Below are 13458 nucleotides of genomic sequence, written 5' to 3' on the forward strand. Positions count from 1 at the left end.
AAGAAGAGAAGCCCTCCACAGAGCTATATAGCGGCTCTCTTGACTGACCTGGGTGGTTGGCTACATCATCTTGACATGTAATTATCTAAAGCCCTTTAATCACTTCCATAAAGATTAATTGCAGGAGACAACAGCGGAGGTCGTGTCTTCAAATCAAAAGACTCCTTGGCAGATTGACACAGCGGTGTAACAGAGTTCAGACGTAGGTGTTTTATAAGGGTCATCTTCTGGAACTGAAGCAGGTTCTTTAATGCTGTTATTGCAAACTCAGCAAAGTGGGTTTTTGCAGCACAACGCTAACCTTTTGTTTTATTTTTAGGATTTTAGATTTATTCTGTCTGCTAATCCTGAATTTAAGCAGTGTTTTTTTTTTTTTTCTCTCTCTCTCGCCTAATGACAAGAAACTTTCTTACCTTCATCTCTTTTCCTCTTTTCACCGTTGGATCGTGGGATACCCAGAATGCCATTGATGGAGTAGGATCCTGCAGGGTCATTGGAGGCGCTGGTTACAGGCGGAGAGGCTGTGCTTGGTACTGAGGAGAAAAAAATAAGTATAGTGTCTCTGCCAAGGCCCAACAGTCCCCTTATCAAACCCCATTTAAAATTCACTAAATCCAGATTTGTATTGGATCTGCACCAAATTGCATGAACTCATAAATAGTCCCCAAACGTGACAGATTATTTTTCATCAAGATCCAGGAATTATTCTCTGAGAAATCAGGGAAAATGCGAAAAACGCCCTATCGCACAATGTTAAAGAAAGTGAAAAATAATTCCACCAAAATTAAATGAGTTTTTCAATGACTCATATCACATCCTTCTGCCAAGTTTCGTAGGAATGCATCCTTTACTTTTTGCGTAATCCTTCAGACTTACAAACAAACACTTTGCAGCCTGTATGCTTGTATATGTGTGCTATGCTTTACCAATGTATATTTACCTATAGTGTGGCCTGGCCCTGACAAGGACGACCCGTCGGGAGATGGATGGAAAGGCTGCTGGACTTTTGTTCGGATGATCCTGCAGAGGAAACACAGAGAAAACACGACTGTCACTACTGCTTTGCTACGACCCGTTTCTCCTCCTGCAAACTGTTTCGGCCACGGCAGCGTCACTATGGAGATACTGTGTGATGAAGATATCAAGCACAACTCATACGCGGAGGGAAAAGGGAATCTGGTCAGCGGCTCTACCTTAAAGGTGAGACGTGGAGAAAAGTCTTCATTGCACTTTTGGTCTGAGTGATCTTGCAAACAAAGCATGAAATCACATCAATTCACCTCAATGATCGGCTTCACTGACTCTACCTGGCCCACACTAATCAGCCCCCTCCCCACACACACACACACACACACACTCCTCTCCCTCCCTCTCTCCCCCTCTGTGGAAGGGGGTTTCACAGGGGGGGCCGTTTGCAATAGCCCCTTTTGCTTCCCCAGATCAAACATCTCTGTAGGAAACCAGCGGCCCCCGTGTGCCAGCGTGGATGAGGTTGTATTGATCGGGGCTTGGGGAGAAAAAGTTGGGGATTAGTCACACGGGCAAACAGATGCAAATAGAAAGCTATAAATTATATGTGACAGGAAAGCAATAGTTCCTTATTGCCTTGCACTAGCTTACGCCAGCATTAGATTCCTTTAATCTGAATGGCACTTGGGGAGAAAGGGAGCTGTCACAATAATTTGTAAACTTTAAAACTATTCATCATGTACGCCACAGGGGCTATTTTAGAGAGCATGGGGGGGAAGAGGTCGGGTGAGGACTATAGAACCTTTAACAGCTGATTTCTTTACATGATTCAGATTTCGCTCAGTTGTTCTTAATTTTTTGCTGATTTTACTTCAGCGGACTGGAAGGATTTACTCGCTCGGACAATATTTAGCAGCCAAATTATGATTTTAAACCACAAAATACACTCCTCTCCTTTTATTTCCCTCCTCCCAACAAATTAGATGATTTGGATATTGATGTTTCTGGTGCGAGGTGCCAGGAGGCTGCAGAGGAATAAATCCAACACTGTCACAAATGGAGAAAAAAAAAAGAGAGAACTCCCCTTGGAGGCAAAGCTACCTAACAACAAGCTTTTCCACAGAGCGCATATTGATGTTTTAATTTTTTTCACTTCTCCCCATAACAGTTATTCGACCCCTTGACTTGTGCGTGCTACATAAATCCAAAGACTTTATTTGGTATCCATGTTCGTGATATTGAATAAGCAATTTGGGAGAATGAATTAATGGCCTGGCTCTTGCTGAAAATCCCCTGAAGAAATATTAAAATTGCTTTACTTCTGAATCAATAATATCAAGCACCATTGAGGACCTCTTTTTTTTTTTTTTTTTCATGTCTGGCAGCAGGGTAGCGTTACTTGTTGGTTGTTGCTGGTGGCCCTGACATGTAGTACAACACTATCTCGGTAGCATTTAATAATGCATGCGGGGGAAAGGTGTTTAAATGGAGCGTCCTCTTTTGTCAACAGTCCCGAGGTCAGACCGTCTGCCACAGAAACCCACGGCTGGCCCCACTCGCAGCCACCCAACTGGAAAAGACTGGCTCCAGTGGGTTTTTCTTTTTTTTCTTCAGAATTGTCTTAAGTTGGAAAGCCCCTCTGAACCTTCTCGTTTATTTTTAGACCACAAACAAAAAAAATACTTTTTCTCTTTACTTCAGATCATGTGGAGCAAAATCTGCCAGTGTGATGTTTTCATTGATTTTTCACAGACTGCCCCTTTAGGAATTCCAACATGTATTGAAATATTTAGCTGCAGCTAAATCAAAACAAATGCTTGTGTCGTCTCATTTGTGTGTATGTGTCACTGACTCTGTGTGTGTGTGTGTGTGTGTGTGTGTGTGTGTGTGTGTGTGTGTGTCACCAGACTGCACAGCACCACATTGAAGTCTTAACATTTCCTCTGCTAAAAAAAAAAAAACAGCATTAAGCCATAATAGAAATTCAAAGTAGCTTTCATATTTGGCTGATAGAATTACAGCTCTTTGTGTTCACAATTTAATTTGCCACATAAACAAAGACACACAAGGCTTCTTCTTCTTACCCCCCCGCCCCCTCCCTCCCTCCCTGCTCCAAAATAGAAAGCTTTAATTGGAATCGAAGAAAAAAAAAAAAATTATAAGGCCCCTTTTAATGATATTAATGTACATTTTGAATTTATCACATACATGTGTCTGAGCCTCCTTAAATGGGGCTTTTTAAGCAGCCACGAAGCATGAAATGAATTTTCTTCAGCCTTTCTCTATTTAAAAGATGTCTTGTGCGGAGCTGTCCGCGCTCTCTCCCATCAGCTCATTAAAATGTAATGCTGATGCTGGCTCTATGGAACAGTGCCTCTTAACCAAAGTTCATCACCAGGGATCTCTGGTGGGGGGGGGGGGGGTCGCTGGTGGGGGTGGGGGTGGGGTGGAGGGTGAGGTGGTGGTGAGGGTGAGTGAGGGGGTGTCCTGGGTCCTCCTGTAGCATCCGCTCTCAAACTACAATCACTTTCTTTAAGAAAACTGGAAGATGTTACTTTGAGATGATTTAGTTTCATTATTTTTTATTGTTTTAATGGCACGATTAATGCAAAATTGCAATCGCACCTCCGTGCATCTTAATGATGTTGTATCAGTATTAATTAGGCTGCAGCACTTTGAATTTTAATGCAAGGATTTCAAATTACGAGCTTGAGAAGAAAGTGATTTTTAAGGCTCAATTTTGGCCTCATTATAAAATATACATTTTCTTCTTCGTGACCTTATTTTCACATGATGCAACATTTAACAAATGGCATCTCCCTCCAGTTATCCTCCTCACTCCATTTCTTCTAAATTACATCTTGCACAAAAGCCATGTATTTCTCTCTCCTCTCTATCTTTCTCTCTCTCTCTCTCTGTGTGTGTGTGTGTGTGTGTGTGTGTGTGCAGCAGGTTTCTCCAGCACATTAGATGTGCTAAAGAAAACTGGCCTGCTTTATAGCGCCACGGGATCTGGTCACCGAATATTGATCGGTTTTCATCTCGACAGATTCACTCAGTCCTGGATGTACTGCTGATTGTTGAGGGAGTTTGGTGTGAGAGATTGAATTGCACCTCAGAGACCAGCGGGGCTGAAGCCTCGACGTGCCGGGCAGCACAAAGTTGGTCAAACAATAATATTCTGCTGTGTGCGCATGGTGGGTGTGCGTAGTGCGCTCTGCACAGATAACACTGGGATGCATGGTTACCAGTGTGCGCTCTGCATTAGACCGTTAACACCCTGCACCATTTGCAAATGCAAAAGAAATCAGAATATCCACATTTTGCATAAATATTTTTGCATGTTTTATTTCCTACCTGTTAATTGACGAGACGCTGGGAACGGTGTCGTTGTCGCAGACGCCCTCTGCCAGCAGCCTGTCTCGGATCTCCCAGGCGAACATGGTGGGATTCTGTCTCTTGTAGTCTGCGATTTTGTCCACCACCTTTGGCGTGGCCACTTTAGGTTTGGAGCCACCGATCACCCCTGGTTTGATGCTGCCAGTCTCATAGTATCTGCAATATCCAACCAGACTGCAATTGTTTGAAATATTTAACGCACAATGTTTTGGAGAGCTCCCCACAACACATGCCTTACATATTTTTTGCAAACTCAATATTACGCACATGGGCGATAAGCTTGTGAGGTGTTCAAACAAGAAAGTCTACAAAAGTCAAACTTTTCTTTAGCAAAACGTGAATCCTGTGTGTTTTATAAGTAGAATCGTTACTTCAAACGTTAAAAACAAACACAAACTTGCTTAAAGAGCAATTCAAATTCAAGAGAAACGCATCCATGCTTGCGTTAAGACACGACACATCTAACTCTAAAGACTGGTCTGCTGCTTTTTTTTTCTCCAAAAGACAAATATCCACAATAAATCCACATGCACTCTATTATTCTAAAAATACTGTAATCTATTCAATAGATAAAAGCTGCGTTTTGGAGATTCAAGCTTCCCTTTTCCATCAGTCTCTACACCTGCATCTGTGCGTAATGCTTTGGCCGCAGAGTTTGCGCCATTACCTGCCCAGGATCTTGCTGACGCAGCCGTGGCTGACCCGCAGCTGCCGGGAGATGTCGCAGGGCCGAACCCCTTGGTGGGCCAGCTCCACTATCCGCTGTCGCACCACGTCCGGGAGGGGTCTGCCGTTCACAAACACCCCGCCGAGCTGATTCACACCTCCGTGCCCTACGTGGGACACAACAGCAGCACACGCACAACCGTAACATTACATAAGGTCGTAACGGAGAAGGTGCAGGTGAGTGAAGGCTGTGTTTTTAATGTGAAGTAGTATTTTATTATATCATATTAAACACAGGTCACTTTCCTACTTAGTCTAATGGAGCAGGTTGGATTTATATGTATTTATTATTTTTAAATGCACGAATGATGCTACATTGAAAATATTATTTCAAAATGATGTTTTTTATTGAAATATTGAATTTCTTCTTGTTATTTTATGTGATTGTTTACTGTCATATTTGTGACTTCTCACTTTTCTGTGTTTCATTGTCCAAGTTATAATATTTGATCAGTCATTAGTACTTATTCTAAATAATTAATAGATAAAGGAGGATGCCATTTAATTTAGAGCTGATCATATCACAGCAAAACTACTTAACTGATTAATGTCTATTGCAAATATTTTGTATCCTTATTTAAATAAATACATTTGACACTGCAGCTTTATTCAAAATATATATTTGCACGTTTTTATCCATACATTTTGTCCTGTTATTTTTTTTAACTCCCAATCTTTATTATAAAAAGCTGTAATTTATCTTCAACTTGAAATTTCCAAATAATTATTACAGTTGGAATAATTAAATAATTGTAACAATGATACTATTAAATTATATAAAACACGTTACACTGAATACCTATGCAGCATTTATATTTTCAAAATGTCCATTGTTATTTATTATGCATTTTAAACAACAAGCACATTAAATCCAGTGATGAACATGTGCCACAACACTCATATTTAATTGCAAAATAAAAAATGTAAAATAGGAATTTAATTCAGTCTTCAGTACTTGAAAGTTCCTCACAGTCAAAACCCAGACACTTCATATTTCCCCATGTTGCACCTCATGTTTGGTATTAAGTTACGAGCTCCTTCATTTTCCCCGCACGGTCATTTTAAATAATTGAACGAGCTTTGATTACTCATATTACGTATTATTTTAGTGAATGAAGAGGTCATGCATTATTCACGCACATCCACCGAATTACAAGTAAACCACACTAACACGTGGACCAGAATTGGACTTGTGGGGCTGGCTGTTATTTGGATAATGTGAATAATAGATGTGTAACTACTGTGAGTCCTGACTTATTAGGCCTAAACACACAGAGTGCGCGGGAAGCTGCAGGCTGATGCACGTGTAAATGACTGAGCACCTGCCAACGCATGTTCTTTGTTTACTATCACAAGTTTAATTTCTGCACAGCTCTGCCCTGCGTACAAGTGTTGTGGTATTTCTTAAAGACATTTACGCACCATTTTTGGCTTCAATTCTCGCACAGAGGAAGAAGTGTGAAATGATCAGTAGACGATTATTCCAGCAGCAGCTTTATGTTTCCATGTTTCTCTCTGTTTTCCTTGTGTCAGTTTATTACAGCTCGTAACTTGTCTTTCTGTTAATGCGCAAAGACGCGCACAGGAACCGCTGCGGCGGGCCTTTGTATTTTTTTTTTTTATGAAGAAACGACACGTTTCTTCCGCTTATTCGTATTTTTCATCCGCGTGCATGTGAGAGCTGCAGTGGGAGACAAACTCAGGTTGTGCTACTTACAGTGCATCGCCGTGAAGGGGTCTGCTTTGCAGTGAATATCCATTGGATAGCAAAGGAAAGACCGATAATCAACTGAAGTCGCCGTTTCGCCTTCCTATCGAGGATGAAAAGGTGAAGAAGAAAAAGAGGCGATTCTACTAGATGGAGGGACTCGGTCTGCCCCCCCAACGATGCGATTTGATGGCAACTTCTTCCCCCACAAAAGTTGCCTTTCTTCTTCAACAGTCCGGTCGAGGAGCGGAGGTTTGGCAGGTGCGCAGCATGACCGAAATTCGACCCGCAGTTTGTCGGTGTTCTCTGTGCAAAGCCCGGGGTGACCAGAGGTAATTCTCAACAGCGAACAGAGGAGCACACCGCGGAAGGAAACGTGCAGGTCCAGTGTGCAGTGGGGGGGGCCCGGGTATCTCCTCAATCCTGGTGGCCTCGATTCACGCGTGAAAACCGGCGGAGAAAACGCACGCACACACACACGCACACACCTCTCGGGGGTTTCTCTCTCTTGCGCGCTGGATGCGTGATGCTGGGTCTTTAGGGTTGGGAATGAAGCCTCTCTCTCTGTGTCTGTGGTTTCTAAAAGCTGCAACCCTCCCCTCCTCTCTCTCCCTCTCTCTCCCCCCCCCCCCCCCCCCCCCTCTCCTCCCCTCCTGCAGACCCCCCTTTTTTGCTTATATGGATGACTTGTCAGACAAAGGCAATAGATGCCAACACTTTGTGATTCGCCAACGCCAAAAAAAAGAGAGGAAAAAAAGAAACGCGGGTCCAAATGAGGAGGTCTGTGGGTCTGACAGCGGCAGGGAGCAAGAGGAGGGAGATAAATAAGGAAAGGAATCTGAGAGTTTATTAGACATTATAACCGCTGTGAATAATAAGCTCGTTTACTGGAAGTTTTGAATCAATGAGAGAGAGATTATTTTTTAAATGTGTGTTCCTTTGATCCTCCTTTGATCACTCGGACTATCCTGTCTCTGGGAATATTCAGGACATCTCGGTGTGGTCAGGGCTGCACCTGGATTTAGCTCAATCCTTCTTTTTTATTCTTTTTTTTCTGCCTTTATATTCACACTGGATTACAAGTAGGCATATGCATATTTTGTATTCCTTTATTTCTTCCTTTAACTTTAAGAATAAGGTGTTAGACTGGTGCCCCGTGTGTATATCACGTACATGTATTGACCTTTTTTTACGTTCTCCTGATGGTGTGATGATTGCAGTGCATGGTCCATACTGGGAGTACAGTGGTGAAACTGCATCTGCACGTAGCAGTGCCGCCGAGCTTCTGTAGATGGCGCTGTATAGTTTCTCAGATTTGAAGGTGCTGCCAAAGTCCCCCAAAAAGTAAAAGTTGGGGTGCACTTGAGAGCCTGTGGTCAAACTGGGAAGTAAAAATATCTTTCAGGAGCAAATTATGGACGAGCTATAGATCCATGTGATGTGTAAGAACCAAACAGCTGATGGTCTACACCTGCAGTATAAAAAAATGATATTATCGAATGGAGTCATATGTCTTGGATTCATCAATATACTAATAAAACAAATCAGAATTCAAAGAAATTCTAAAAATAAAGATAGACCTGTATAAATGAATAAATAAATATAGGACATATATATGTTTGTAAAAATTACCTGTGTTAAATTTGTAAACATATATGTAAATATGTAAAACATATATATTTGTTATTTTCTTATTTTTCTCATCCTATTTTTCACACTAACTGTTTTCTTTTGATTGTTTGTTTATATAGCCTACACATATATATATATATATGTATAACTAAGATATGTATACATGTATATGTGTATATAAGAAACAATAAAAATTGAATAGAAATTATTTAAAAAAAATACATCTTGAAATTTCCCTCGATAAGTCGTTTATTTCCATTTACCTGAAGTGATAAAAAAAATGCAACAATAGTGATATAATAAAAAATAAATACAAAGGAATAAAACAATCATAATAACAATAATAATAATGATAATAATAATAATAAAAAACGTATTATAATAAAACTATTTCAAAATAAAATACATAATATTAGGTGGTTTTCCTTGTGTTTTTTCCCCTGCACGCTGTCACACATTTGGTGAGTTGGGGGTTTGTCAGGTGGGCTGTGTGGGGGAGGCGGGGGCCACCTCTCGGGGGCAGAGGGCCACATCTCGCGGTGTGCCTCCTGGTCAGGTTAGGGGATGATTTCTCTTTCTCTTACTGTTTTTGGAGCGAGCTTCTGGTACAATATGTAGCACTATAGGCTGTAATTTCACAGCCGGCTGCACATTTCCCTTAAAGCTACATTTCTTTTTTTTTCCTTCCTCACACTATAAGACCCCCACCACCATCACCAGCATCAACCCCTTCCTCAGTTCTCTCCCCCTCTCTCCTGTCTTCCTCTCCTGCTCCCCACTGCAGAAATTAAGCAGTATGTGGTTGGGGAGGAGGGGGGGGGGGGATGCTTAAAATTGTTTATTTTTTTATTTTGTTAAACACATATCCAAATGAATGCACCGTTTTCACTTTGTTTGAGCAGCACGTGCTGTGTGTGGCCACATTGGGCCTTAAGACCCCTCTCACTCTCTCCCTTTAAAGGGGGGGGCTCTATTCAGCTGCTACAACATGGGGTCAGACAGCTCCTAAAAGGCCATTCAGGACAAATCAAACGATGGGATGGATGAAGGAAATATGACTTTTGACAACAATTAAAACCATGCATGTGATATTTGAGCCCATAATAAAAAAGAAAAATGCATGAATTTAAATCCAGATTAGTGATTGTCCCCCCCCCCCCCGACGCGCACCTGCAGTGGTTAAGATGACGCGCAGCTGCATGTCAGGAGTTTGCAAAAATGTTTTTGGAGCCTCCGTGCACCCATTAAGAGAGGTGTAATGTATTGACAGAGAGCAATTCATCTTTTGCCCCGCTTCCTAATGGCCTGTGCAGGGGAGAGAGGAGAGAGGTGGCATGGAGCAGGAGGAGCAGGAGGAGCAGGAGGAGGAGGTGGTGGAGGAGGAGGAGGAGGAGGAGGGAGCACCGAGGGTCCAGCAGCTCCATGCGCGCCCCGAACATCAGCTCACACTTTCGGGCAAGTGTGGGGAGGATGACCGGGGCGTCCGTGATGGTGGTGATGGTGGAGAAGATGTGTCATTTCCTCTCTGCTGCTTCGTCTCCTTGTTACTCCAACGTCACCAATCGATGTGAGAAGGAGGGAGGGGGGGCGGGGGGGGGGGCTGACACTACTGGTTGTAAGTTGAATATTAATCCTTTTTGATTTAAGGGAGGGGTCTGCATGTGTGGAGGTTTATAGGTGGATTTGGGGGTGAGATTTGGGGACTTTTCTGCAAACCTGAGAATAACGCATGGCAACAAGAGTGCAAGAGTGTGTGCATGCTTAAATAATGAATAAATAATCTTAATTCTATGGCTCAAATTAATCAAAAAAACATATTTTAAACATGCAATTTTGTCTTTTTTTGGTATTTTAATGTAACAGGAGGAGTTTTTCTCCGCTTTAAACGATGCTGTATCACAAACTAAAATACCTCCCTGACTCTGGAGCTGTGGTAAAACACTGTACATTGGATTTCCACAGTGTCCCGCGTGCTCCTGCAGCGATCGAGGCCACCACGCACACTCCCACTCCGGGCTACAAATCCTGCTGGCGTGAACAGATGGAGCATCAATTTGATTCCATCCTCGACACCGTGAAAGATTGATTTTGCACTTGCTTTTAATTTTGCCCATAATTAATTGGATCATTACAGCGGTTTTTGCATCGATCCCGTCGTTTAGATGTAAAACTAAAGTTGAATTAGGACGTGATCTACGCTTCCTCTCGTTTGCATTTATCTTTTATTTATGATTTGGAGCCACGATAATATGTTTTATAATCGAATATTGTTAAATCTACTTATTTGAACGTCTGCTTCCTGTTCGATGCTCTTAAAATGCAACTGTGTTGTAATATTGCAGAGTTTTAAGAGTCATTATAACAATCGGATTGTGGCCTTTTCATTTGAATACACACACTCATCCTCTTCATATTATCTTAACGAAAAATTACCTTAAAATAAAAATGTATTTTCTGACATTGACATTGTTCTTCTGTTTATTTTATAATCCTATAATGTACTTTTGCATTTACAGTATCTGCATTTTATATTTCTAAATTCATGACAGGGTTATTATAGGCTTTATTCTAATATTATAAATAGTCAGCTGTGAGGCTCCTGTAAATGCACCCAAACCAAACGTTAGAAAAAAAACACTTTATGCCTGATATCCAATAAATAATTAAATCTATACAAAAACATGCACAACCCCAAACTTTCAATGCTGCACAATATCAATAAGTTGATATAAATAAATAAAAAAGCAAAAAGCGTCTTTTTACATTAAGTTAGGATATGTAGGTACATTTATATTTATTATAACTCCCAGTTTGATTTTTAAGAATATATATATTTTTATATATGCAATTTTTTTGATATTCATTTTTGAATATATATTAAAATATCTCAATCCACGTCTCTGCTTTTCAAAGTGAGCTGAGAAAAGTATGAACACGTCACTTTAACGCAGACAATTTAACCGTTTGCTGTCTTTTGATGGGGAATCATCAAAAATTAAGAATAGGCGTAAAAGTCAATGCGAAAGTTTACAGCTGTCAGAGTCGTATATCAGATGATAAAGCACTCACACACACACACACACACACACACACACACACACACACACACACAGGAAGGACACTGAGCTGCTGCATGTGAGTCTTTTGTACTGTGAAAAAAAAAAAATCTACACAACGAAAATAAAAGGAGCAGCTTCATCCAGTTTGGTGTTAACTCCAATTAAAGTCTGCTTATATGTGCAGTGTTTTCAGGTTGACTGTTCAGCTGGTGATGTGTCCCGTCATTAGCCCTCCACACACACACACACACACACACACACCAGCATCTCCACACACACACACACAGCCACTGAGTGGGTTCCATTGGGTTTTTGTATTATATTAAAAGATCCAAAATGCAAGTGGGATCAGATTACATTACTCTGATTAGAAAACACTTTGTTAAATTACTTTTCATACCCTGAGCACAAAAGCAGCCAAGACAGTTGAGTTGCTGAGCTTTTCCACGCCTCAGGTACAACAAATCATTAAGACAAATTAACATCTCATTTGCATAAAAACGTGAAGAGGAAATACCCTATATTACCAAAAAAAAACACAACATTATTCTTATTAATATCTAAATGTAAAATGTTTCATGTAAAAGCATTTCCATATCCCAGATATCTCAGACACGTTTTTCTTAACACGCTGTTAAGTTGGGGGACTAAAGCACCAAAGTCTTAAAATAAACTCTCTCGCTCCTCATTCATTATGCAGATTTGCAAGTAATTGTTAAATATGCCCCGCAGTGCTCGATTAAAAATAGGACTGTATCTTGTCATTTTCAAAAAAAAAAAGTATTCTCCATGTTGCATGTATTGTACTGGGAACGAGGGCTAAATCCCCTCTCTTCCCCATCAAACTTTCCACATGAATAGTTAAATGTGTGCCCCTCTGGTTGGAGCTCAACAAAGACTGGAGAGAGAGCAGTGGAATTATGAGGGCACTGGAAAGTAAAGTCAGGGATATTGTGGGAGTATCTCTGCAGCTTTTCTGCAAAGGCTCATCCTCATTGTCACTGATATCCAACTAATGACATTCCCCTAATTGTTGTGTGCGATTATTTTATGCAAGTCAACAAACTACAAATGAAACAAACCCCCCCCCCCCCCATCATATCCACTTTCCCTTTGCAACCACCACCAGATCTGCACAGAAGCTCCTCATCCAGTGGAGTGAAGGCAGCAGGCACCAGGCACCAGCCAGTCCTCCCATAAGGCCCTGGGCTCATCACTGTGGGAGAAGCTGGGTGGGTGTTTGTGTGTGTGTGTGTGGATGTGTGTGTGTGTGTGTGCAGCAGAGATCAGCCTGAGGCGGCCCGGTGGTGTCCCGCCAGCTGCCTCTGTCCCAACCAGACAGCCAACAGCTTCCACTCACATGTCAGCAATATGGGAAACAGAGCTGCTGTCCGGTGGGCCGCTGACATGTGTTAGCCTCAGTGTGAATGCATAATGTAGCAGTCACCTCCTGGTGGCAGCCTTTCAGATCACAAATGTTGGGGTTTTTTGTTACCACAGATCAGCTGATTTCTTTAATTTCCCCCCTTTGTCTTGTTGTTTTCTCTCATTTCTCCTCTTTGTCTTTGTGAGTTCTCCTCACTGTAATGATGATGTGGGACGTCAGCTGCACAGTGTGACTTGCTGATTAGTTTGTGTGTCTGTGTGAGTGTGTGTGAGTGTGTGTGTGTGTGAGGCTGTGTACACACATATATTCCTCTCCCTGGAAATCTACGGATGAGCAGCTCCCACATAAGCTCCTGATCACTTCTGTAAATGCTCCCTGTCACCTTCAGTGGTGTAATGATCATGAAAATTGTGACCTTGATCTATGGAAAGCCATAATGTGACTGAATGGCCTCCTCCCACGCACTCTCCTCGCCGGCTCCCGGCTCGGAGGTGCGCTAAAGGACGGCTCTGAGGAAGATTGTTTAGTGGTCATAAAAAAAAGCCACGAGTTTGGCTTGTAATGGTTCGGGCATGCCT

At 41.7% G+C, this 13458-nt stretch overlaps 1 protein-coding gene across 5 annotated transcripts in view; it reads right to left on the reverse strand.

The window, feature by feature from the left end:
• The window catches only part of pax2b (paired box 2b), a 29507-nt gene extending 22148 nt beyond the window's left edge, over positions 1-7359 (reverse strand). The window contains exons 1-5 of one of the 5 annotated variants that reach the window (XM_034571013.1): positions 6812-7359; positions 5036-5201; positions 4327-4524; positions 941-1020; positions 414-533 (exon numbers count right to left, since the gene is read on the reverse strand). In XM_034571013.1, the coding sequence (XP_034426904.1) occupies positions 414-533; positions 941-1020; positions 4327-4524; positions 5036-5201; positions 6812-6854 (607 nt within the window). In that variant the 5' untranslated portion in view covers positions 6855-7359. Of the gene's footprint in view, positions 1-413; positions 534-940; positions 1021-4326; positions 4543-5035; positions 5214-6811 lie in introns of all 5 variants that reach the window. The other 4 variants (XM_034571010.1, XM_034571012.1, XM_034571009.1 and 1 more) reach the window with 4 other exon arrangements.
• Between the last annotated feature and the right edge of the window lie 6099 nt (positions 7360-13458).

Source organism: Hippoglossus hippoglossus, chromosome 19 (genome assembly GCF_009819705.1).
Source record: "Hippoglossus hippoglossus isolate fHipHip1 chromosome 19, fHipHip1.pri, whole genome shotgun sequence".
NCBI lineage: Eukaryota > Metazoa > Chordata > Actinopteri > Pleuronectiformes > Pleuronectidae > Hippoglossus > Hippoglossus hippoglossus.